The 26,926-nt window shown below is 40.5% G+C and overlaps 2 protein-coding genes across 3 annotated transcripts; both read right to left on the bottom strand.

The window, feature by feature from the left end:
* Window positions 1–6,138: 6,138 nt before the first annotated feature.
* LOC120731794 (cytokine-like protein 1) lies at window positions 6,139–8,840 on the bottom strand. Its single transcript, XM_040029045.1, has 4 exons — window positions 8,487–8,840; window positions 8,358–8,402; window positions 7,887–8,033; window positions 6,139–7,788 (listed from the first exon to the last, which is right to left on the bottom strand). Exons 1-4 carry the CDS (start codon window positions 8,631–8,633, stop codon window positions 7,687–7,689), a joined length of 441 nt encoding a protein of 146 aa, XP_039884979.1. The 5' UTR covers window positions 8,634–8,840; the 3' UTR covers window positions 6,139–7,686.
* Window positions 8,841–9,290: 450 nt separating this feature from the next.
* LOC120731784 (limbin-like) lies at window positions 9,291–26,694 on the bottom strand. 2 transcript variants are annotated; one of them, XM_040029025.1, is made up of 23 exons: window positions 26,160–26,694; window positions 25,394–25,466; window positions 24,939–25,120; window positions 24,771–24,827; window positions 24,483–24,669; window positions 24,285–24,385; window positions 24,091–24,156; window positions 23,812–23,946; window positions 23,484–23,623; window positions 22,986–23,310; window positions 17,141–17,380; window positions 16,787–16,962; window positions 16,402–16,561; window positions 16,105–16,281; window positions 15,703–16,001; window positions 15,240–15,414; window positions 14,286–14,429; window positions 13,842–14,069; window positions 13,462–13,694; window positions 13,296–13,383; window positions 12,993–13,168; window positions 10,071–10,172; window positions 9,291–9,830 (listed from the first exon to the last, which is right to left on the bottom strand). In XM_040029025.1, the coding sequence occupies exons 1-23, from the start codon at window positions 26,382–26,384 to the stop codon at window positions 9,434–9,436; spliced, it is 4,086 nt and encodes a 1,361-aa protein (XP_039884959.1). In that variant the 5' UTR covers window positions 26,385–26,694; the 3' UTR covers window positions 9,291–9,433. The 2 variants fall into 2 exon arrangements, with proteins under 2 accessions (XP_039884959.1, XP_039884960.1); XM_040029026.1 differs by lacking the exon at window positions 23,812–23,946.
* Window positions 26,695–26,926: the final 232 nt, after the last annotated feature.

Genomic DNA, 26,926 nt, shown 5'->3' with positions numbered 1-26,926 from the left:
ACTCCTCAGTGCGCCGTGATTTCCTCCTCCTCAGTTCTGAAAGGTTTCTGTCCTGGAAAGTGTTCCCAAAGAGTTTCCCATTTATTCAGGCACTCTCAAAGACACGTTTCTCCTTCGGCTCCGAAGTTTTTGCAATATTACAGCTTTCAGTCTGAGTTTAAGGTAAAGTGTTTTTTTCTTTCGATTTGATTTATACCCGTTTTTTAAATTTCATCTATTTTTCTCAGATAATCTCCAGTCCAGTCCATCCATGAGGGATGAATTAATACATAATCCCCGACAATAGGTTCAAATCACACGGATGAACGCTCTATCTGAAAAAGAAGAGAAACTTGACACAAAAGAGCCTAAGGGGATCGGCCGATTCTTTGAAACTCTTTCATTCTTTTGTCTCCAGCACTCTATCTTGCCAGGAGCCAAACAGAAAACAAAAGTCACTTGTTTAGATCATCCAAAAGATCACAGGAGGCTGTTTGACTCCGTAGTAAAACCTCTTGATCCTCACGAAAGAAAAATGGGTTATTAGATGCCGTCAAAGCAGCCTGGATAAATGATTAAGGAATGGGCCCTTTACTCTGCATTAATTTTTCATGTGGGATAGGCCTGCGTTATGTGGCTCTTTGGGCTGAATTATTAAATGAAGTATCTCAGAAAAAAAATTCATATCACACAATTCGTGTTAGTCCTGATCAATTACGATGATCAGTGTGAATTTGTAGTTTTAGGAAACAGCTAACTGAAAAAACGCCGACTGGCCTTTCGTTGAAGCGTATTAAGCCATGAATATGGGTTAAACTGGTTGTTCTCTTTAATTTTCAAAACGATACAATTCATTATTTTACCCGTATGCTACTTGATCATTAAAGAAGCTTAGAGAATAAAACCAAGTAGAGATTATGAAAGCACTTACATCTGAGTTAAAGAAAGTTCGGAAATTTGTTACTGTAATTTGATGTTGTTTTCTAAATAAATACAATTATGGTACAACTGTGTAAATGATTTGAAAATATCTGCACATTAAGGGTATCGATTTTTATTTAAAAAGACCATATATTTTTAAATACAAAAAGTTAGAGTGTTACCAAGATATGCAATATTGCAAATGTTATAAACAACAAGTGTAAAGAACGATGCTCACAATCGGCTATTGTTATTACTTAAAAAATAAATAAATACGGAGACATTTTGACCTTACACCTTTTTAAAGCCAAAATCCATAAAATCTGAAACCCCCCCCCCCCCAACTTTTTTCAGGTACCACAACACCATCTACTGTTCGCAGAGTAACATAACACAGCCTGGTTTGTTCCAGTAATAATAATAATAACTGCAAAGTTTGACCTAACCAAAACCATCCATTTAAAACGCATGAATTACTAAGGCTTAATACACAATGCGATTATTCATATTTTGTTTAGTGGTAAGACTTTGGTTCTTTTCAACTTAAACGTTTATTTTCTTAGTGAGCAAAATAAATTATTATTAATATTATTATTATTATTATGAATAACAATAATATATTAAAGCTATTTTCGAAATACTTCTGTTAAAACTGTTAAAAGAAACATTTCGTGGGCGCTTGTTGAGGATTGATTGTAGTAACATTAGATAAACTTTTAAAGCATTTAACTCCCATATTAATAAGTTAATGTAAATTATGTGATTTTTTTTTCTTAAAAATAATTAATTGAACTCTGAGTAATGTCAAATACGCATCCATGCTCTGTAACTAAAGGCAGGATTTAAAGTGGAATGTAACATGAAAGGAGATGGAACCCTAACATCCGCTCTGATGTGAGCGCCAGTAGATTTTTGTTTTTCTTTGTGCACAGACTGTGTTCAACTGTTTTCATGGATTTAGCCAACTGGAGTCTGCGATATATTAGCACCTATTATATGAGCTATCATACGATCATGACTGGGTTCCACTCCTTAACCAGTTTCAGTTCAGTATAAAGGCGGAATTTGGCAATAGAAACTATACAGAGCATCATCAGATTGCTACCTTCAACCTAATCTAATAGTGACCATGGACACCGCAGCCTGTCCTGCACCAGGAAAAATCACTGTAAACGGTACTGTAACTTAGCATGCTTTTCCTACTTTAAGTTAAAGTATTTAATTTCTTTAAAAAAACAAAAAACAAAAATATCTACAGATCCAGTGTCAAATAGGAAAAACAGAGAAAATAAATTTCATCTTTGGCAAATATCATTTGCTGATAAGTTCTTACATTTTGAAAACACTTTCTCTCTCCTGCCCTGTCTTTTTTAACCTATTTCCCCATTAGAGTGAAGCTAACAAACATATAGCTATTAATTAACCCACGAATAAAGGCCTCAGCAATAGTGTGAAACCCTTCAGTGAAAACTAAAAGATTAGGACAATATTAATGTTAGAAAGCTCGTAAAAAAGACGACTATTCAACCCAAATTTGCGGGAATTTATGGGAATAAAATGAATTTACAAAAGAGAATATTTTTTTAAAAGTTCAATAATCTCTCAGTAGTAGTTTGGCATATATGACGGTGGGCGTGTATGCGCTCACAGGATCAGATTTTATATCAGTTTCATTTAAATATATTTATTTTAAACCAATAGTTTATCAATTAGTATCCACTGTCATCTGTTTGTCAAATATATATATATGGTATTACAAATGTTGCATGCAGAATGTGTAGATTACTGGATTACTGTCCTTCTCGCGTTTACGTGGACGGTAAGGCCCACCGGAGGGGGCAGTACCGTTTTGGCTCCGTTACGTGTCACACAGGCCCTCAATGGCCTGTGCCCGTGACCTGACTTTGCATGTGGCTCAGGTCGTTAACCACGGGGACAACAAAGAGGCCATCAGGAGTGGAACTGTTAAATGATTCGTTTACAACCACGTTTGTTGAACTGCATCGGTGCCCTGCTGACCCGAGCGAGCGAGCTCATAATCTGAACTGTGCGTTTAAAAGGTGCCTTTACTGCAGGCGTGGGAGAAACGTGGCTCTGCAGTATGAGAGTTTTGAATCGCCATGCAGCCCGAACACTACACAGCCACATTTGCCAAACAGCGTAATTATTGTAACTATCGCGTTGAGTGCGCCAGTCATCTAGTGGAAAACAAGGGGGAAACATTTTCTTATGCGCTCTAATGAGGCAGCGTTTTCTTTTAAAGTGCAATAAAAGTGCTAAATGTGATGGAAAATTGCCTGAAAACCCCGTAAACCAAACGAAATCACAAACTGCATCAGAGATCCTTTCATGTAAATAAGTTTATGATCTGTCATTTATAAGGACATTTATTTTAGCAAGGCAGACAATGATTTCTGTCACCCTTCGGCAAAGTTGTGCTTTTATTGTGCAGCATTTAACATTTTTGGTGCAGTGTCACAGGACATAAAATTGTTTAATAACTTGGCCGCATGTGGTTTAAATGATCTGTTCTCGTTTGCCTTAAAAGAAGGTGGATTCTGAGGCCCTAGAATGATGATTAATAAGCTCAGAAATTAAGCTTTATTAGCGCACTGCAGGCGGATTTCTTAAAGAGCCGTTTGCTGCTAACTTTTTCGTCTCTGCAGGGTAGGTTAATTAGCTGTGAAGAGTTCAGACCTGATGATTCCGAATGCAGAAAATTGATCAAATAAAATGCTTATGCAACATGATCCAAACTATAAAATATATAAATGTACGAGTCATTTATATATTTATTAAAAAGAGACTGAGTATTTTTGTTAAACCCAAAGAGAACCAGAGATTAATAATAAAAAATAATTAAATGCAGAGAGGTGTATAAACACATAGCCAGTGACTGAGTGACTGAAGAAGAAACATTCAATGCAACATAGGAATCCCCCAGCAGCCTACACCTATTGCAGTGCAACTAAGGGTGTATTCAGGGTCACCTGATCCAACCCTATCAATATACCGTATCAAAAAGGAAAGTTTTAAGCCTAATCTTAAAAGCGGAAACAGAAGAAGAAGAGTGGCCTGAAATCTGAAGGCTCTGTCTCTCATTCTACTTTTAAATACTCTAGGAACCACAAGTAAACCTGCAGTCTGAGAGTGAAGAACTCTAATGGGGTGATGTGGTACTCTGATGTCATTAAGATACAATGAGACTGATTATTAAAGAACTTGTATTTGAGTAGCAGGATTTTAATTTCGATTCTAGATTTAACAGGGAGCCAATGAAGGGAAGCCAATACAGGAGTAATATGCTCTATTTCTAGTCCCTGTCAGCACTCTTGCTGCAGCATTTTAGATTAACCGAAGGGTTTTCAGGGAGTTTTTAGTCCAGCCTAGAAGTAATAAATGCTGCACTGAACTAGTTTTTCAGCGACACTCAAAAATAATTTTATAGATATTGTGCAAATGGAAGAAAGCAGTCCTAGATATTTGTTCAAAATGTGCATTTAAGGACATGTCCTCATCAAAAAGGACTCCAAGATTCCTAACAGTGTTACTGGAGGCCAGAGTAATGCCATCCAGAGAAAGCATTTGGCTAGAAACTGCATTTCTAAGATTTTCAGGGCCTCAGTTTTATCTTAATTTAAAAGCAGAAAATTTGAGGTCATCCAGGTCTTTAAGACATTATTGTAGTTAACTAATTGGTGTGTGTTATCTGACTTCATGGACAGATAAAGTTGGGTGTCATCTGCATAGTTACTACTGATACTGCCTAAGGGAAGCATGTATAATGTAAACAGAACTGGTCCTCGCACAGAACCCTGTGGAACTCCATAATTAATCTTAGTGTGTGAAGAGGACTCTCCGTTTACATGAGCAAACTGGAGTCTACTAAATAGATATGATTCAGACCACTGCAGCACAGTACCTTTAATATCTACAGCATGTTCTAATCGCAGTAATAAAATGTTATTGTCAACAGTATTGAACGCTGCACTGAAATCTACCAGGACAAGCACAGAGATGAGTCCACTGTCAGAGGCTGAAAGAAGATCACTTGTAACCTTCACTAAAGCTCTGAAACCGGATTGAAACTCTTCAAATAAACAATTCCACCGCATATGTTCAGTTAGATGTTTTACAACTACTCTTTTAAGAATTTTTGAAATAAATGCAAGGATGGAAAATGGCTTATAATTACCTAAGACGGATAGGTCAAGTGATGGCTTCTGAACAAAATGAGTCAGAGGGTGATGATTGCTTAAAAAATACTGCAATTGAAAGATAAACAGCGTAAGACCCTTTAAAAGTGTTTTTTCTAGTATTACTTTCATTCAAAGGGTAGGTTTAAAATGCACTTCTGTTGCAGATGTACAACATGTAGAATGATATAAGATGTAAAATTATAGGTCAATCAGCACCACCTTGTGACAGATCAGAGCACTGTCAAAATCCTTCTAAAGCTGAGACTTGATTATGAAACAAATGAGAACTACCTATCAAGGATAAATCCAGTATCTGAATATTAAAACCAAAGTCCCTCCAAGTCTTAATGAATAGATTGACACTGTTAGGGGAATCTTTATAATGGAGAGGTTGACTTTCTTGCCAAACTCTAAAGGAGACACCTTTCTAAAGAAAGTTGAAGAAATGGGTCGCTTTTATGTAAGCTGAAGAGGAAGCTTTTTGTAAGAATGAAGTGCAATGCAGTATCTCACCTGTTCTGTTTTTCTTGTTATAAATTGCTGAATAAAAAGTAAAAAAAATAAAGAAAAAAGAGAGAGAGACAACACAGTCTAGATGTACTTATGACCAGCTGTTTTAGAGCTCAACAATACACTGAACACATTATCTCAGTCTGTAATGTTTAAAAATGCAAATCTAACAACAAGCTGGGGTGGCATCAGGCATCAGTAAACTTGGGACAAATTTAAAACATAATACTTTACACTTGCAACATCAGATACATCAATTACTCTAAAAAATAAACAAAAAAGCAAAGCTAGATCAGAATTTCAGACTCCTTTGGAATAGTATTGATGTATTGATGTCAAATGGAAAATTCAAGAGATAAGTAATTCACTAGAATTTTCAACTGGTTTCTTTCATGAACCATGTTGCTGTTTTGGCCATTCTTTTATGACTTGACAGTGAAAGAAAAGAGCAACTTTGTCATGTAAAAATAATTAAGCCTCTTGTCTTTTAAAATGAGAATGTCTAATAGGTAATGCTGTACCTTACAGGTAATTTCAAGCACTCCATTTTATTTTTACACTGATATGAACAGAAACCAAGGACTTGCATCGCCACAGAGGCCGGCATTCAAAACACCATGACCTCATCCAAAATGACTCATAAAGCAGATCTATTTATAATTGTTTGAATGACATCCAAGCAGTAATACAGGGTGCTGAGAAAAGTGCTGTATACATAAAAAGCAAAATTTCAGCCTGTGACGAGAAAACAGTTTCACACTTTGAAAAATGTATGTGAAAAGAGGACAACTTTTTCTTGTATATTTTAGCTTTGAAAGGTCAACAAATCCCAGAATTCTTTTCTGTCTGTATAAATTAACAAAAGTAGGAAATTTTCCGTAGGTTGGTTGTGTGGTTTCAGCAACAGAGGGCAGCAAAGGCCACAACTCACATCTGGGAAGAACAGTCTTGAAAATCCAAGATTTCAGCATAATTATTTGTCCAAGTAACCTTGTGTGGCCAAAACGCCAAAATTAAATAAAAAGTCATTTTGTCTGTGGATTTCTTTCAGTCACAGTTAATGGGTCACATTTCAAAACACATCCACCGCTTACTGAAGAGACAAATGACACAGTGGTAACTCAATACAGAACAGCTTTAAATCAAAAACAAAAAGCTTTCTAATTAAGTTAAATTAATCAATTAGAGCTGAATGAAAAATAAGTTAAGAGTATGAATAATGTTTTCAGGGAGGGCTCCTCTGCTGACTCACCCTCCAGTTCTTTTCTTTTTGTTTTTATAATCCCTTCTTTCCAAAAACAACTGGCAGACATTTTTTTAATAACTCTGAAGAACAAATCAACAAGGGCATGAACTCTGACAGATAAAGAGAGGGTTTATTGCATATGTGGGTAATCATGGGTAAGTACTCATAAAAGGCAGTGAGTTTCTCTCTCTGACAGTGATACATCTATTATTTTACATTCAGTCTGCTTAAGGCCGTTGATCCATGATATTCATTCAGCGTGAGTACAAGCAGCAGAACTGACACAACTCTTTCAAACCCTATCAGAAGGAAAATACTGTACAAGCATGGCTTAGATATCTATTTCTTGCATAACACTTCCCCCACCATGTTCAGGTCTTCAGATGTTTACAAAATGCGTTACAGTGCTCCCTCAAATACATGTTTGTCAGGCTACAGGTTGCGACAACAACGATATATTTCTCTTAATGACACGCGGAGCTTTGATCAGCCCTGGTAAGTAAGCAGCGGTTAAGGCTGGCTCCCTTGGTTTGTTATTTCAAGGTTTTCATCGGCATGGTTGGCATTCAGCAAATTTCCTGTGGAAAGTTCTGCACTCCTTGCTGGAATGTAGCCATGCATGTCCAATAACATGAGTGTGTACCCAACTGGGTACAGTGTGAAGCAGCACTGCGTGCACTACCAAAGCCTTATGATGTGTTTATGCTGCATCTGATACACTTTAGTATGTGGTGTTTATGGTGCATGTTCTACCATTCTACGTGTTGTTACTGTGGTATTTATATGAATGTAACAGCCCAGCGTATGCCCGGATATCTGTGTTTTTGTTGATCATCTGTCCTCTTGGAGCAGCTGAAGCCTGTCCTCTGCATAGTAAGGACTGGTGTTTCCAGTATCAATAGCCTGGCAGTCGTCTGTGAAAAACACCAAGTCCTGCCAAGAAACAAGAAACAAGAAACATGTGGTGTAGCTGCTCTACTTGAAAACATAAAAGCTAAAAAAGAAACCCACACACACTGCGGAGTGCTTACCCGATAACAGATTCTGGTGATGATGCTGTAAAGGTTCTCGATTTTGCGCTTCAGCAGAACCATTCTGGGTTTCTCTCTGCAGTACTGGTTGGGATGGTTCAACACCACGTATAGGAAGTCACGGAGCTTGGTAGTGATGCAGGAGTTCTGCAGTCATGAAACAAGTATTTACATTCAATCTCCAAGAGAAATACTTTTTTTTCTTTTGCACAGCGCAGCTGTCAAACTGCAAACATCTGCACATCAGGTCAAATCAAAGCTTAAGATTTTGTGCCTTGGGCATTCTCAATGCACATATCCAAACTGTACAAATTTGCCACAGGAAATATTTGTCGTGTGCCAGTTTAACAGAGTGGGCGACAGCTAAATTAGTCAGTTGATTTTGTATTAAATTGATACATTTAGCGCTTCATTTACTGGGAAATTATACAGTAAGAGAAAATTGAACATTTAAAAAAATTAACAACTTACATGCACGTCCAGGAAGATGGTAGGCAGAATCTCAGCACATGTTTTCTGCAACCCAGCAAACATGAGCGTTGAGTTAAATAACTGGTGGCATCAAGATGCCAAAAACGCCACAAACGTAGACTCTCTTACCGTGCGATGAGAAGTGTGTATTTTATCCAGCAGCGTCATGATTTCTTTGCTCAGGTCGAGAGCTCTGGAGTAGCAGGTCGGAGGTGTGCACTCCGACAGCCACACGAGGCTGGAGAGGCACAGGAGAGCTGCGAGTCCCAGCTTCATGTCGGATAACGCTCTGCAGGACTGGACTGGTAGAGCCTGTCAAGTAGTACAGAGGAGGGCCGGCTGCTGTTTTAAGGATAGAGTGGAAGAAAAAAAAACACGTAGGATGACGTGGAGGAGCAGCACAGCTCACACAAAAAAAACCCCAAAAAGACATTTGGGATCTTCTGCGTTGTGGAGAGCAAATCAGCCATGTCTAAATAGCAGCGGTGACTGATTTCTCCCTGCTGACAATGGGCGGACGGATTTTGCGGTGTTTTCTGTCCTACTGCCCGTCATTACGTAAAAGCAAGATATTAAGGAGAGCTATTAATCAAAGACGAAAGTCAGCCACTTTGTACGTTAAATCATCTGACCTGCAGTCACGAAGTTCATTAGTAGAAATCACAGGTGTGAGCGTGTTTGGAAACTTTGTATCCGTTTGTCCAATGTAGGGTTTTTAACACAGATGTTTGAAAGTAGCAGCTTTCTCATTAACACACAGCTACAAGGTTTCACTTTGGCATGTTCCTTTCTCCTATTATTGATTAGTGAAGTTTTGCCTTTTGGGAAGATGTTTAGGACAACATAACAATTTATTACTCAACCAGTCATTTCTGACCAGCTTATTAGCAATCTGAATTATTGAGAAGACAGGGAGAAATGACTGGAAACAACTTAAGCCAGCTGATTTTATTAAAAAATAAAACAAAGTCAGATCATATAAACACTTTGTGAAGTACCAGATTTTTTTTGGAGCATGATCATATATAAAATACCATCCTCATTAAAAAAAAATAATACAAAAGGCAAGACAAATTTCAAGGTAGGTTTGTTGGGGCCACTGAACCTTTCTTCAGATTGAGGAAATTCCTCTTCCTTTTTTTATTTGGGACATCTACACTGTTACATGATTCAGGTGGATCCCGGAAAACAAACAGCTTTTCCCCGGTTGCTGGGCTCCCCGGCGCACAGCAAGCAGAGGCTGAAGTCGTGTGTTCCTCTGCTTCCTTTACCGTGTCCACAACTTCTTCTCTTCCACTGTCGCTCTGCTGCTCTTTAACAGGCAGCCCAGATTTATAAACCGGCTGCTGTGCTTTGCTACAGCTGTTCTTCTTTCCCTTCTCCTTAGTCAGCAGCGGTGCAGTATCCCCTTGAAGCACAAGACCGGACCTGGGGAGCAGTTTTTCCATCAGACTTTGCCTCTTTTCCTGGAGTCTGTGAGATTTGGAGGACAAAGGAGCTTTTGTTAGCAGGACTAGAGTGTTAACGCGCTTACCTCATGCGTGTGGTCACCGCAGCCAAACCATGCAATCCGACAGGCACATTTCACTTCAATTTAAGGATCTGACAGTAATATCTGGTGACCACTAAACTACAAATTAGCCTTGGCTGTGGTGCAACATGAAGTCTTTATATGGTGGTTGGTAGAAGAACAAAGAAATGTGTTTAACTCACCCCTCTTTATCCACAGCACAACTTGGAATATTCAGCATATTTTTATGCACCACATCTTCTCTCAGTTTGACAGGAAGAACTCTGTTCAGCTCCTCAGCACACCTAAACAAAAAGTCACCAACAGAATACAAAACTGTCAGCTGCTTTACAAAGTCTGCAGACAACTGGTTTAATAAAACAATTCCTAACTATTCACACACTGCAATAATTCATTAGTTTTGTGATCTCACATTTAGAGAAAAATGATTAAATATTTTATCTCCTTCGTAGTAGGGTACAACATGTTAAGCTGGGAAGTTTAATTAATAAATCCGGATAAGTCTAACTGAAAAACCTTTAGGAGAATTACTATATTTTTAAGATTGCCTTCAAAACACAAGGTCAGTCTTAAGTAGCCAGTCTTTATTTTGACAGTAAACAGTGCAAGTCTTCTGGTTTCTCTGTACTTGTGACACTTCATGGACAATATCTGTCAAAATGCAAATGAGTCATCAACAGTGTTTTGTAATGGGGGGACTATATGTGGTACATTAGCTATGCAGCGAGCAGATGGCATGGACAGAACCTCTGAACACCTACCTATGGATTTAATACAGCATGCTATGTAAAGTCCATGTGGGCTCAAATAATTCTCCTACACTGTAGGTATATTATGATGAATAAGGTGATTTTCAAGTTGCCAAAACTGCTGTTTCAGTGAACAGTGAAAAGCCAAGAAAACTCAAATAGCCATTGAACCAAGCTGCCTCAGTATTTTGAGTTTTGTCAACATTTGCTTTGTGTTTGCATTTGCAGTGTATTAAAGCAAACTGTGGTATTGGATAGAGGGAAATTTAAAGCCTGACCCCTTTGGAGCAACCTCATTGCTTTATATTAGTGTCCAAATTAGCAAACGACACTGACAAATCAAGGGAGACATTTGTCCTCAGAACAGCAGACATAACTACCAAATCTTCAACACAGGAGTTCATTGACTATATGTGTGTATAAATAATGTTTAAATATGAGTCAAAAGATCAGATTTCAGATCATTTTTGGCACTCTGAATGATGTTAGTGTGAGCATATATTTCTAATATGGCTCTCAAGAACACAGTTTTGGCTTGGAGCACACAAGCCCCGCCTATCTGCCGTGTTTATGAGGGGCAGCCAATAGAAAGAGCGCTGGCTTCTTGGATGATGGTCTTAAAGGGAGAAGAGCTGAAAGGGCTTCTTTCAGACAGAGGGGCAGCACTAAAGGCCCAGCAAGAATTATTTTGAACTGTAGCACAGTCCAGTGAATAAAATAGGGAGCTAAAAATGAATATAATAGTCACTGTTAAAATTAAACAATACTATATACATGAATTATCTTTTCAATAAAACTAAAACAGCTGTTAAGAATTGGTGAACTCCATTCTCCAAACAAAAAGCAGAAACAAAAGAACTAATGAAAAGAAAAACACATGTCTTGCATATTGTTCCAAACTTTTCACTCCCTTGTCCTTTGGCCAGAAGCTCAGATCCAAAGCATGAGGCATCATTCATCAGTAAAATAATCCAGACTCAGCGGGGTGCAGACAAAACTGTTCCAGTGCACCAGGACAAGAGGGGAAATTAAATGATGAGTAAAATCATTTATCTCTCCATCTTGGCTCAGGGAAAACAGCTTTTGTTATTTACATTTAAGACAATACGCAGAGATGGTTGTGTTTCAACTGGCTGCTGGGAAAACAGAGTTTTGTTTCTTCTCAAATAAGAGACTTCAAATATATTTTCTTAAAAAACAGAACTTGAACTGTTGAGACTGGCTGTGTACTAGCAGAAAGAAAAAAAGAAAAACAAAACATTATCATTTCCTTAGCAAGACTAGACCAACTTGTTGTTGCATGTAGGTTATGTATGCTAGAGACCCAACTTAAAACTGAGGATTTTAAATGATGAGAAGTAATTTCATCTAACTTCATTTAACTTCATTAAATCACTCAGCTAAACAAGGAACAAACAATCTTTAGAGTTTCAGTAAAAGAGCATGACACACATTAAATACTGCACAGCTATAATAGATTAAGCCAAGAGTCAAACTAATAGCATTATGCTCCAATATGTCCAATTTCAATTTCCTCAAAGAACTTCACCGTCTAATGTTATTGCCCTGATAAAAAATTTATACGTTTTATTGCTCAATCAAGATTAGTGGCTGCACTTGATATTCTGTTGCTTTCTTGTGAGTCATCTACTCCATTGGCCCTTGTGCTGGACTGAACCAGTGTCCCAGCCTCATGTGTGAATCAGACTGAATCTGTAATTTACTCACCTGCTTAAGAGAGCCCCCATGCTCTTAGGATGTACTCATTATAGGTATCCTACAAAGCCTGAGCACGTTTGACCTCCAAAGTCCAGCTGTGTGCAGTGATTGCTGTGTACAGTGCCTGATAACGGTTAAGTGTAGCATGCCCTGATGCAGAATACCCATAGTGTGATCACTAACCATGCCCAGGCACAGAACTGCAACAAGTCAGTGAAGGATGACTTCATGAAAAATCGTATGAAGTAATGAATAAATCTATAAGGCTGCTGGAAAGACACCATTTCCAAAATCAATGAAAACACAAAAGTTCTTTCATTGTGTTTTCTGCTCCGTTTGTTCTTAGCATATGTATTAATTTCACTCATTAAAGATTGCAATTTTGTTGTCAACCATTTCTACCGGCTCATTTACATTACTTCCCTTTCCCCTAGCAAACTGTAGTGGTCATGTTATTCTGTTCAGATGTTCCTTCAGGAAAAAAAAAGTTGATTATCTCTTTGACAGAACTCTATTTACTGTTACAATATAATAAGATTCACTCTCATAAGTCAAACGCACTGAACACTGTTGACAGATGACGTATGAACCTCCAGATTCTTATAAAAGGATAGAAACTCAGAACCTGGTTCTTACCCTGGGTGTTCCTGTTCTGCAGACCCTGAGGGAGGGTGCTGCTTGGGGCACAGGGCATCACTGATTGAAAGGAGTTCACTTTCAGGCAGGGTTGGGAGAAGGAGACGTAGGGCCTCCAGGAGAACCTCGGTAGACACATGACACTGCTTGACCAGCTGAGATGCAAAGTCCAGATCCTGTAACGAAGAGCAGTGCAGAGTATTCGTTAGCCCACATTTTGTCTGAACTAACTGGTACAAAGTTTTGATTGCTTTTATTACACATATTATCCAAACACTTATCATGGAAAAAAAAAACTGAGACCTGGTCACAGTTTGCATACAGTCTCTTCAGCTCCATTTGTTCTTTTAAATCTTCCATGCTTTGACTCTTGGCAGTCATTAAGTGAAACCTGAAAACATCAGAATGGCTTATATCAATACCCCCAAAATCCTCACTGCTCTCTAAATAATGCTGAATAACAGCTTACCTCTCAGCCATCAGTGAAGTAACCTGCTCACGCTTATAAAGTGCATCCTGAAGGATGGCCCCCATCCTGCAATCTGTCTGCAACTGAAACACAGTTTCTTGCTCACAGTTCTCATCTCCCACACCAGAGTCCTCCTGATGTGTTTTACTTGACTTTATAGTGGGCTGAGACATTTGCAGGCTGTCCAACTTTGTTCTTTCCTCCTGAAGCTGTTGCTCTGCTTCCTCTAGGCCCTGTGGCAAAAGTCAAAGTGACCTTCAAATAGGCATGTCTCAGAAGAAACCCAATAATTAAAGATAAAAATGAAAAATTTCACAGAATGAAAATTTATAGGCTTCAGGAGAGAAGCAGCTACCGCACACAAGTCAGATACTACCTACCAAGCAGTGGCTTTGTATACTCTGAGCCATGTCTTGTCTCTCCAAATGTTTCCTTTCTTTGAGCTGTTGAACAAGCAGGCTATGGAGAGTCAGCATTGCTCTGCAGGTCTCCAAAACTTTGGTTCGCCTCTCAGCCTTCTGGTAATGGACGATAGCCATTTGCACAGCCAGGCTGTCTGCCTGAGAGTGCAGATCATCTTCTCTCTCATGCTTCATCTCCTCCAACACCTGCCATATTGAGAACGGATGATTTTCAGTCATCTGGTATAAACTCAAAACCTACTGATGCACAATTGTGATGTTAAACTCAAACTGTCTTCAAGACTTCTGGTTTTCTTTGCTCTGTGAATTTCCAGGATCACTTTAACATGCTGTAAAAATACAGGATGATAATAAATAAACTTAAAAATAAATTATCATCAAGGTTTTAAGAAACAGCTATACCTTGGTCATTATACTGCTCTCCATCTCCTTCTCCCTCTCATATAGTTGAATCCTATCCTTAAGCTTTTTCTGGAAAAGTTGCAGGTCGGATGTGTCTGCTTTCTGTCTGGCCTCACTGGTTTTCCCCTTGGATTGTGTATTCATCTGCAAAAAGCCACAGTATCCGGAAGGTGGTTGGGAAAGAACTCCAAGCTCACTGTCATGACATGATCAGAAATGAAGCCACTCTGTGGATCCCCTTTATATTTTCTCAATAACAATGTACACTCATCCAGCAGCCACACAATTGAGGATTACAGCAGTGTGGTTTTCCACTGGCCGTTTTCTCTTATTCATATGAGAAAACATTAAAAGCATCATTATCTCTAGTTGTAGCTTAATGGGGGTCAGTTTCTTACTTTGGGTTACCTTAAGAATATTATAAAGAGATTCAAAAACAAGAAGATATTAATGCATACTGAATAAACATAGAAAAAAAAATTTCCCATGGGAAAAATGCCACGAACTGACTCAAAAGAACTTATATATACCAGAATGCATAAAGGCCTGGTGATGAAAATGAGATGAGTACTTGCTTTACCACCACATTACATGCCTCCATAAAACGATGCATGCTTTGATCAGCGTTTCCCAGGGAAATTTAATTCAGAGCATTGCCAGCAGTTGAAAAACTGCAGTGCAAAGAAGCTAAATTGTTTAGCCATACTACTTTAGCTAATGCCTTTTAAAAGAAGTGGGGGAGAAATCTATGACGGCATTGTTGATTTAATTTTAAGTTTAGTGAATAAGGCAGGAAAAAGCCCCCCACCCAATCCATCCACTTTCCAATTCAGGGTAGCACGAACTTTTTTTCAAACTATGAAATGAATGACAATCAGTACAATATGCAATTCTATACAGCAACATTTTAGGAGCATTTAAAATGAACTGAGTAACATGTGATTATATACGCACCATCTGTTTCTCGCTCTCCTTCCTCCAAGCTGCCAGAGCACACAGAAGTTTAGTTCTGGCGACAGCGTGTGGCATCACCAGACAGCGATCTATCACAGAGAGACATTTCTGAAACTCCAGTTTCATCTTTAGCCTGTCATCTTCAGACAGAGTTAGCTGGGACAAACACAAACACCTATGATAGAAAGGAAAAGAGAAATGTGACAGGTGAACCAGCTTGACTCTTCTAAACTTACTGGGTAGCATTATCCAAAGTATATATTATTTATAAAAGATAAAAAGTTCCTTGGAAGTAAACAGTGTGTGGCATCTGCTACCATTGCAGCTGCTTTAAGAATTCCCACCTGCTATCATCCTAAACTTGTGGAACCAGTTTGGTGTTTCTTTCTTTGATTTTCCATCTTCTACTGGGACTGCATACACAATATTTAGTTTCTGAAATCAGTAAAATTGCCTCACTGACCTGAAGAAATCTTTGCAGCGTGTCCTAAGTGCCTTCTGCTCCTGTAGCTCTTTCTCCATGTCTTCCTTCAGAGCCTCCCTGGTGGAGCTGAGGATACGCAAGGCTGCCTTGCCTTCCTGGTGCAGTCTTTCCTGACCCACCAGGAGAGCACTCGCTCCCTGTCCTGATCCTTGCCCTGGTTCCATCTGCAGTGGAAAGTCTTGCTCTCCTGGAGGCAAGAGGGCTAATACAGCCTGAGCTGCAGAAGGCTGGATGGCTTTGATGTCTGCTATGGCACCCTGGATCACACGCATGGTGACCTAAAGAACAGGTATGAGATCAACCTCACTTCATATTTATACAACTTCATGTCTCACAGGAGAAAATTGACACACAAAGTGATGTGAAGTCTGAGTGTGGCACCTTGCGGATGTCTGCAGCAGCTTCCTCATCCAGGTTGTTGATAAGCTCTGCTAGCTCCAAGCTGTGAGCTGTCAGTAAATTCTGCCAACAGTGCAGATGCTGTCCTACCTCTATCCCTCCCTCCAGACCCTTGCACATGTTCGACAGGTCCTTCTGTCTCTGTTTGTGGACCGTCACCTGGACAAGGCAAAAAAAAGGATTTCATTTTTCAAACGGAAATACCTTGCAAAACAGATATTTTTGACATCAGTTACAATGAATAAATGCAGAGACCTGTGTATATCCACTTCTGCTCACCATGTCAGATATGAGCTCCCTCCTCTTCTTAATTAGTCCGCAATGCATGGCTCTCCTCTCCTGCTTCAGTGCCTCATCCAGTCTCTGTCTCAGCATCACCAGCTCTTTCTGAGCCTTCTCCTGCAGGTGGTCGACCTGCACTGCAGGCAGTTTGCTCCCTCTGGTGGAGAAGGGAGCAGAGTACCACAGTGAAACAACTCTAGCATAGTGTACTTGTATTTGTAGATATCAACAAGATTTTTAAAAACACTAGAGCATTTATGTCCCTGAACTTTTAGATACTGCATATTTTGTTTTGTATATATCACATGATTACCAGACATGTTTCAGTTATTTTTTTATTAAGACGCAGGAACATTTGTGTTTTTTTTAAATTGGCACCAACCCCCTGATGTAAGTGAACCAGCTGTCCAAGTTGCTGGAGGTGCTGGAGAAAGTGTCAGAAATCAGGCTGTTAAGGCTGTGGAGGCTGTGCACCAGAAACTTCCTCTGTGCGCTGCGTTCAGCTAGCACATAGCGCAGATTGGCAAGGACTACATCCAGCACCTCCTCTAGCTGATCCTGGATAAAAACAAACAAAAACAAAACAACAACTTTATGAAGTCATCACTATTTACGTTCTTTGTGTTTCATGTTAATGTTTCACCACAAGTGTAGATGTATGCATATCACAACATTTTTCTTTAAACAGGCATGACAATTAAATGATAACCCAACTCAAAAGGCTCTGACTGTTCACCTGACAAGTAAAGTATTCGTGCTGAAGATTCTTGGCTGTGCTCTTCTCCAGCTCTCCCATCCTGGTGGCCTCCTCCAGTTCCTCTGAGAAAATCTTGTGCAGCTCCACCCGTCGCCACTCAATGATCTGCCTCTGGAGCTTCGCTGAGGCCTCTTCATGACGAACCAATAAGATGCGTTGAAGCTGACTCTGGCTCAACTTGTGCAGCTTCTCCAGGAGGACACTACACTGAAGAAGTTCCTGAGATTTCAAGATTTCAAAATTAATCTTAAAGTTGTGAAAATGAAATCTTTCATGTTTATTAGGGGTGCAACGATACTCGTATCGATATTGAACCGTTCGATACAGTGCTTTCGGTTCGGTACGCATATGTATCGAACAATACAAAATTTGTAATTTATTTTATCAACTTTCCTTCTGACATGCTGTCTGTGTTGAGCGCTCAGTGAATCTGCGTTCGACTACTCCGCCTAGGCTGCACTGTCGAGCGCAGATCCACTGAGCGTTCAACACAGACAGCATTGTCAGAAGGAAGAGCGCAGGGCAAGCTAGCGAGACAGAAGTTAAGCTCTCCTTGCAACATGGCAAATTGAACCTCCCCCACCCTCATTCAGATCTGGCGTTTGGAATTATTTTGGTTTTCATGTGACGTATGACCCTGAAGGTAAGCGCGTCATGGACTAAAGTAAAACAGTATGTTGGATGTGCCACGCAATGCTCAATTACATGGGTGGGAACTAGTGTGTTAGCGCAGTTAGCTCGTTAACGTGTTGGCCGTCTAGCCCCATGCAGGGGTAGCTCGTTAAAGGATTTTTTGCCGTGTTGTGGCGTTGACGTCATTTCAACAAGATTAACGCTGACAGCACTAGTGGGAACACAACGAATATGACTGCACATTTACGCCGACATCATCCTAGTGCAAAGACAAGTGGAAGCAGACAAAAACAACAAGCATGCATGCTACAAACTTTACCCGAGTCATTTAGACAGCCGTTAGCACATGATTCTCCTTATGGGGACCTGATATGTTTAATATTGTGGCGAGCTCAGACAAGGAGGAGACAGAGGTATCGTTTGGTCTTGCTTCCCGTGAGCTAGCCAGGAAGCACAGCCGTTTATTGACATCTGCAGAAGAACACTGCCGCTAGCTAACTGCTCAGCGCGGCAACCGCACAGCAACAACAACAACACACAGGGCGCCCTCTGACCCCGGAAGGACACACCGTCGCAGCGAGAGGGCATCACCCGTCACTATGGCAACATAAACAAAACATAACTGTACAAACACAACCCCGAACAGCCCTGACCCGCTACATAGCCCCCACCTAAGGGGTCAGTCGTCCCCGACGACCCCATTACCCCACACAAAGTCCTGCAAATGTTCAGGTGCCTTCTTTTGGCGCACCGGCCGGTCACGACTGGCGGGGGAAAAGTCACTCGGGTCAGAACATGGGGTGCCACCATCATCCCACTTCTGACACCAATGTGGCGAGCTCAGACAACGAGGAGACGGAGGTGTCGTTTGGTCTTGCTTCCCGTGAGCTAGCCAGGGAGCACAGCCATTTATTGACATCTGCAGAAGAACACTGCCGCTAGCTAACTGCTCAGCGCGGCAACCGCACAGCAACAACAACACACAGGGCGCCCTCTGACCCCGGAAGGACACACCGTCGCAGCGAGAGGGCGTCACCCGTCACTATGGCAACATAAACAAAACATAACTGTACAAACACAACCCCGAACAGCCCTGACCCGCTACATAGCCCCCACCTAAGGGGTCAGTCGTCCCCGACGACCCCATTACCCCACACAAAGTCCTGCAAATGTTCAGGTGCCTTCTTTTGGCGCACCGGCCGGTCACGACCGGCGGGGGAAAAGTCACTCGGGTCAGAACATGGGGTGCCACCATCATCCCACTTCTGACACCAATGTGGCGAGCTCAGACAACGAGGAGACGGAGGTGTCGTTTGGTCTTGCTTCCCGTGAGCTAGCCAGGGAGCACAGCCATTTATTGACATCTGCAGAAGAACACTGCCGCTAGCTAACTGCTCAGCGCGGCAACCGCACAGCAACAACAACACACAGGGCGCCCTCTGACCCCGGAAGGACACACCGTCGCAGCGAGAGGGCGTCACCCGTCACTATGGCAACATAAACAAAACATAACTGTACAAACAGAACCCCGAACAGCCCTGACCCGCTACAATATGCTGCTGAGAATATAGCCCAGAAGAAGCGTATAGTATAGCTTTTATTTTGGAAAGAGCCATTTCTCTGTAATAAACTCTCTTTTCCAAAGATGAGTGATTCCTCAATCAGATACAGGTGTTACCGCGCCAGATCCGCGGCCCCGAACCGTAGTAAGGAAACCTCTGGCAGTTACTTGAAGGTTCCGTAACTGACTCGTAGCCGGCAACAGCTTACTATACAGGTCAACTCCGCTAGCAAAAAGATCGAAGGAGGCGTAGGAAACTGCTTCACCGAACTTTATTTCTTCTCTAAGGCACGAACACCGCGTACAGTGGGCTGAAACAGTTTACTCACAGCGAGCATCGCCGACACAACTCTGGCTGTCGAGGGAGTTATTATATTCCTTTTATTTATTTTCTTTTCGTCTCTTCTGTAGCTAACCGTTACTTTTTCCCCTTCTCCACTCTCTCTCTTCACACACACACCAGGCAGTCCCGCTACACACATCCCGAATACATTTCCCATCAGGCTTCATCCTTAAAGGGCCATGCCTGTAACACAGGGCTTGCAAAATCGCTAGCCCGACGTCCTGGGGCTAGCGATTTTTCCAGTCGGGCTACCAAAATCTATCTCTGCCCTGCCCGTCGGGCTATTGTAGGAAGGAAAAATATATGTCAATGCTTTTGCATTCTTTCGGAAATGTAGCTGGGTAATTATGTCATTGGCATCGGTGAGCCACTGTCAATATGTGACATATTGAAATCGCGTTTGAATTTGCGCTTGTTTTTTGCTTTCACTTTGCAAATGTCCAGGTGCCTTCTTTTGGCACACCGGCCGGTCACGACCGGCGGGGGAAAAGTCACTCGGGTCAGAACATGGGGTGCCACCATCATCCCACTTCTGACACCAATGTGGCGAGCTCAGACAACGAGGAGACGGAGGTGTCGTTTGGTCTTGCTTCCCGTGAGCTAGCCAGGGAGCACAGCCATTTATTGACATCTGCAGAAGAACACTGCCACTAGCTAACTGCTCAGCGTGGCAACCGCACAGCAACAACAACAACAACACACAGGGCGCCCTCTGACCCCGGAAGGACACACCGTCGCAGCGAGAGGGCGTCACCCGTCACTATGGCAACATAAACAAAACATAACTGTACAAACAGAACCCCGAACAGCCCTGACCCGCTACAATATGCTGCTGAGAATATAGCCCAGAAGAAGCAGATAGTATAGCTTTTATTTTGGAAAGAGCCATTTCTCTGTAATAAACTCTCTTTTCCAAAGATGAGTGATTCCTCAATCAGATACAGGGCTCGCAAAATCGCTAGCCCGACGTCCTGGGGCTAGCGATTTTTCCAGTCAGGCTACCAAAATCTATCTCTGCCCTGCCCGTTGGGCTATTGTAGGAAGGAAAAATATATGTCAATGCTTTTGCATTCTTTCAGAAATGTAGCTGGGTAATTATGTCATTGGCATCGGTGAGCCACTGTCAATATGTGACATATTGAAATCGCGTTTGAATTTGCGCTTGTTTTTTGCTTTCACTTTGCAATCGCGCGAACTGTGTACAGAGAGCGACAGTACTGATTGGTGAGTGATGATAATTTGCGCACCAATTCCTCTGACATCGTCTTATCAGTCGTTAGCTTACTATGCAAACATGACAAGTGAAATCTCCCGCAGCAAGCTTAAACATATGAGAGGTTGATCGCGCAGAGAATCGCTGAGCATTATGTGTGTGTGTGTGTGTGTGTGTGTGTAAAAGCAGCAGGATATATATTTTAGTTCTGCTGAGCCAAATAAGACAGGTCAGGGTGAAGAAGTGACAGCCAAAGAAAAGCTTACCACAAAACGGAAAAGTTATGACAAATCAGACTATAAGGCAAAAAGAAAGTGCAGCTTTATGGTTTCATGGACAAAAGAATTTCTGTGGCTGCAATATGACGAGCTATATAACCGGGGCTGCACATAAGTGGTCCGCAGGTGCGCATTCGCTGTCAAAAAAACAAACAAAAAACGCGCACAAGATATAAAGTTGCAACGCGTGTTTGCATACATAAGATTTTCTGGAGGAGGACAGACATTTGTTTAAAACTCTTAAAGATGTCGAAGAAGCTCCTTTAAGCAATTACTTTGGTGTTCCTCTACCTCCAAAGAAATGTCAGAAGGAATCCGAACCACAAAAGAAGCACGTATTCTCGGAAAAGTGGTTGCAGGAGGTGAGCTGGCTTCAAACAAATGATGAACGCACAGAGATGTGGTGCAGAATGTGCCGTGAAAATCCCACTCTAGCGGACAAAAACAGTGCTTTTTATATGGACGCAAACGCGCGCTGCGACTTCTTATCTGGTGCGCGACTTTTATTTTGACAGCGAATGCGCACATGTGCACCCGTGTAAATAACATAATGTTCTGCCGGGTGTGTTGTTGGTTTTCTCTCGATTTCTGAGTCGACAAGCGCCTTTGTTACTGGGACCAGTCATTTTAAGAAAGGCCCCCATTAGAACCCATGAGAAATGCAAGAAATGCATTATTGCTCAGTCTGCAATATCTTTCCCAGAACAAACACCAATTGCAAATAACATACTAAAAATAAACCTGAAAAATCTGTTTAGAACAGCGTACTATGTTGCAAAGAGTGATATACCACTGGCAAAATTTAGCAGTCTTTGCAAACTTCAAAAAGCAAATGTCCTAGATCTTGGTTCCACTTGTCTCTTACCCGTGACTTCAGCGGAAATTTCAAATTCAGGATCTGACACAGACTGATTCATGTCCTACACAGTTCTTACAAGTTCATAGAACTTTCTGTTCAATTAGAACCAAGTATTTGAGTTGATGATTGTAATTTTTATACAATGTTGTAATTTGTTTTTCAACATTTTTTTGATTAATGTTTTGTTTCCTTTACAATATTATACTTTAATGTATAATATTGTAAAGGAAACAAAACAGGAAACAAAACATCAATCAAAAAATTGCTCTCTTTTTTTATTCGGGCTACTTACATTTATTTTGGGCTACCAAAAACTGAAGAGTCCCTGCCCAAAGGGCTACCAGGGATTTTGAAATTTTGAGAGCCCTGAGACATATTTATTTTTTTAATTACTTTTGTTTCAGCAACATTAAATTTAAAAACTGTACTTTTGAGTTAAAATATATATTTATAATTTTAATAAATGACGAATTAAAAAGGCATGAACATTTTTTTGTATCGAAAAAATATCGAACCGTGACACCAAAGTATCGAACCGAACCGTGAATTTTGTGTATCGTTGCACCCCTAATGTTTATATTTATTTTATTCATAGAATCCTTCATATTCCAAAACAGCTGTTGTACTTGCGGTGCCTCTGCCATAGTGGTTTAACGATTACATTTCAGTCAGCCCTTGATGGCTGGGGTCCCCCATCACAGCAGATAGCTCTACATGTTTAAGTTGGCAGTTTTACGGCAGATGCCCTACACCCTACTACACTACGAGCTGCCAGTGTGACTGAACTGTTAAAAACAAAACTAGTATACACACCTTGATTCAGAACAGATTTCTTCCTTTGTCCAATATCATAAACACTGACCTAGTAGTTTTTGTGTAATTCCAAAATGCTAACATCCTTGGCAGAGTTAACAATGCAAAAACAGATTGTTACTACCTGTTGATCTGCATGTTGACACAGAAGTTCAGCCTGGGCCTTCTCAGCAGCCTCTCTGCAGTGCTCTGCTTCCATTTCTTCCCGAGTCTCCAGGTTACACTGACCAGCCAAGGCAACCATGCGAGCCCCTCGCTCCTCCTTGAGCCGTCCCTCCATGCCTAGCAGCTGCCCGTGAAGCACACTAAGCAGCCTCTCCTGGGCTTGAGCACTGGCCTGGCCCTGAAATTGAAGTCTGGCAAGCAAGGAGGACATCACGTCCTTGTAAATCTGAATCCGGATGGCTTCCAGGTTATTGGTGGCATGTAGCAGTGAAGACATTTCAAGACTAAAGAGATAAAACGCACAATAAACAGAATAAGGTGCAGGTATTGATTTTGACATAATGTAGAAAAAGGAACAACTTTACAGTAACACAATTAACGATTCATTTTTGTACTAATTGTTTTTTGGTATTGTTCCATTAATGGAAATTAAGTCATGCTGGGCTGATCTACTCACTTTTCCAAAGCCCTGTACATGTTCTGTGGATCCTCCAGAACCATGGTGTCCACAATCTTGTCTTCAAATGTTGCCTCATCCTTGACTGTCTCACTCAAGTTGGAGTCTGCAAACTCAGGGTCTGAATCACTTCTGTTTCTCTGAAGCAAAAGAAACACCATACGGCAGAATGAAGATGAAGAACAAAACAAAAGAACATATACAGACATTACTATGCAAATGAAATATATTGCAATAAGCATTAAGCATTGTTATAGCAACTGCATTTAAATTGTTCATGGTCAATATTATACTTTATCCTTAGGTTTAAGAGATGAACTTGTGATACCCTTTTTTGAAGAAGATTCAGTCTAGTTCTGAGTCCTATCACGTTTATGGCCAGAAACCCCAGCAGCAGCAGCACCATGGTGACAAAGAACCCAGCAACAAATCCAGCAAAATGAACACCGTGGTTAGGATAGATCTAAAAGAGAGACCTATATGTCACACTTACAATTAAGTCCCTTTTATGAACACGCTAAATATAACACTGAAGAAATGACAACAATAAACAACTTATGCTGTCATGTAGATTTTGTTACAAATTAAGGTGCTGCCCCAAACTTACCCTGTCTGTGGAATTCATCCTCAGCGTTAGATTAGCCCTTAATGGGCCAAACATGCTGACATCATTCTGTGGAACCAAGAAAGAAATAAACAACCAGGCTAACAGGACTGGAAATGACCTTATTATCCTGCAAATTAGGATCTAGAAAGCTTTGGTTTGACAGTGTTGCCAATTAGGAAGATTGAAAAAAGTACCTGTGAGGCATTAGAGAAGGTGAGAAAAGCTGGAAGGTCAAGGACTTCGCTCTTTTGACTCCTTACGTGAGCAGTATAATTGAGAACAACTTGAGATCCAGCTAAGTGAGCAAAATAAACATATCAACTGCCGAAGCAGCATGCAGACATAGTCTGGCTAAAAATAATCTTCTTAAACATCCTCATTCCCAAACATACCCAACAACGACTCAATGGCAAATGTCTGGTAGCCTCTTTCCACAACCCTGCCTTCAGATTTTAGAGGTACTAATCCTGAAATCGAGTCCCGGATAGCCACCTGAGATAGGTTGGTGCCACCCACAGGGCCCACGTTGCGAACCAGCAGAAAGAACGTCAACTGAGGGGGATCAGTGTCAAGCTTCACCTTGGTCACATGATTGAAAAATAAATTTATATCAGGTTAATTGGTTCATTAAATGTGCATTTATCAAAGGGTTTTAAATTCTTTCAATATTGTTGATGTACCTGTGCACACTTGTGAAATTTTACTCCAAATGCAGCTGGAGGCACTACACTCTGAACCTGCAGGATTATAAAAAAGAAAAAAAAACAAAAAAAAACAATATATATTTAGTTTCTTCCAACACAATAATTTTTTTGGAATAGTTTAGTAATAATCATGTAGAAACATACCTGAGGCAGCGAGTGGCCCAGGTTATATCGGGTGAGGGTGCTTCTGCTGTTCCTGAGGTGCAAGCCATTTGATACATAGGGAAATGAAGAGTAAAAAGAGTGTCCCCACGGACCAGCAGGAGCTGAAGATGCGAGAGGGCCCCTCCCGAAAAATGCTTTAGCCTCACCAATTTCCACTGTACCTGTCAGGTAAATGTGTACACATGGTGCTTGAACAGCTTGAAAAAAGCAACTACAAAAGCTGAAAGAGAGCCTGTATATCACACATTCCCCAAGCAAAACTATTACAGCGTTCATTATGGAAATTTACACTCAAATGAACAACACAAGTGGGCAAAAAAAGCACAACCAAACATTATTTTTCACATCATGGAGTAATGTACAGTTGAATCAGCATATTATTTCATTATTTTAAAAGTTATTTTCTGTGTTATTGGCTAAGAAAAAGCACAAACCATCCTTTCTAAGTAATGGGTCTGCTGATTGTCCGCCTGGGTCATGTTGTATTGAATCCATACTGGCAAGGATCTGATGGGATAAGAGCATTAAGAGGTACACATCTATTATATTAAATATGTAATTATGTTATGGCCAGCAGTTATGGTCAGAGGTTGACATGCACTCATCATGATAGTGATTGTCATGGTAATTTTGAATTATTTATTTTCACTGCTCTTTTTAAAGGGTGGAATACTTGCATACATATTTAATGATTTGGTAGAATTCTCCTTTTCAGATCTTCACTGAGTTCCTTGGACTTTCCCATTGTTCTGAGCACTGATCAATCCATGAGTGGTATCAAACAAATCCTTTTTATGGTGTTAAAAAGAAACTAACAGTTGTAGTCAGTCATGATCACCAAGGAGAAGGATTAGAGAAAATCCAACATAAATTCAAACTTGTGCACACAGTTCTTGTTTTTTTTAGAGCCATTGAAGATGGAGCGGTACCATCATTCCACCAGTTCATAGAAATCATTAAAAGCCCCCAAATTACCATGAAAGTCAAGCTCGTGATGAGTGGATGTAAACTTATGACTGCAACTGTAAAAACAAAACAACAACAACAACAAACAAACAAAAACAAGGGTTTGTTACGAAAGAAAGGTTAATTTATTTAGATGATGTGAATCAATCTATTGGTTGCTAAATTTAATTTCTAGCTGACAGCTAAACAAATACCATTGACTTTTTTTTTTTTTTTTACCACTGAGCAACTCACCCTATGTTTCACAGGGAAAGAAGATGTTGTGTGCCATGATGTACTCAGGGCAGTGCCGTTATAACAAGACGGGTTTCCAGTTGTGTCCTCCAAAACACCGGTGCGCCTTGTTACATCGGGACCGCAACGTGAATATAAAAAGGCTGGAGAAAAACACGATACTTCGATATTTAAGAAATATATACATATTGCGACCCTCTCCACGGTAAAGTGTACCCGAAGCATTCGTGACTTGGTGTGCTACCACCGAGGGAAGCCGCTAGCTAACTGTCTGCATTGTGTCTGCACTTCACTGTGCTGTGGCGACGAAAACATTTCTCTAGCTTTTCTTGAGAAACACCTAATGTAACAGCGTCTCCGGTGCTCAAGACCGTCGTCCTTGAACTTCAACATATACGGAGAAACGGCTTACGCCGTTTCAACGATTTATAGACCTAAACAAAGTCAAGCTTCATAATAACCGCTACTGCGGAAAAACTTCGGAAAACATCTCCAAAACTTGGGAAGAACTGTTTAACTCCAAGAAAGTCAAGAGGAACAAAGTACACTGGATAGTTTCCGGTCTGTGGTTTCAAAATAAAAGAAAATATCAGCCTAAAATCAAATACTTTTATAGCGCTAGAAAAATACCACATATGTTAAGAAACTCTAAGTTTGTTGGAAATCTTTTTTTCTCTTACTTGTGTCAGTGTTCTTATAGACATTGACTTCCTTATTTTTATGCAGAGATAATTCATCGTGCTTTAACATTGAAAGCAAACGTATTT

The sequence above is a fragment of the Simochromis diagramma genome, unplaced genomic scaffold (genome assembly GCF_900408965.1).
Source record: "Simochromis diagramma unplaced genomic scaffold, fSimDia1.1 OVJJ01000483.1, whole genome shotgun sequence".
NCBI classification, from domain to species: domain Eukaryota; kingdom Metazoa; phylum Chordata; class Actinopteri; order Cichliformes; family Cichlidae; genus Simochromis; species Simochromis diagramma.
This window is presented reverse-complemented; position numbering and strand designations above follow the sequence as displayed.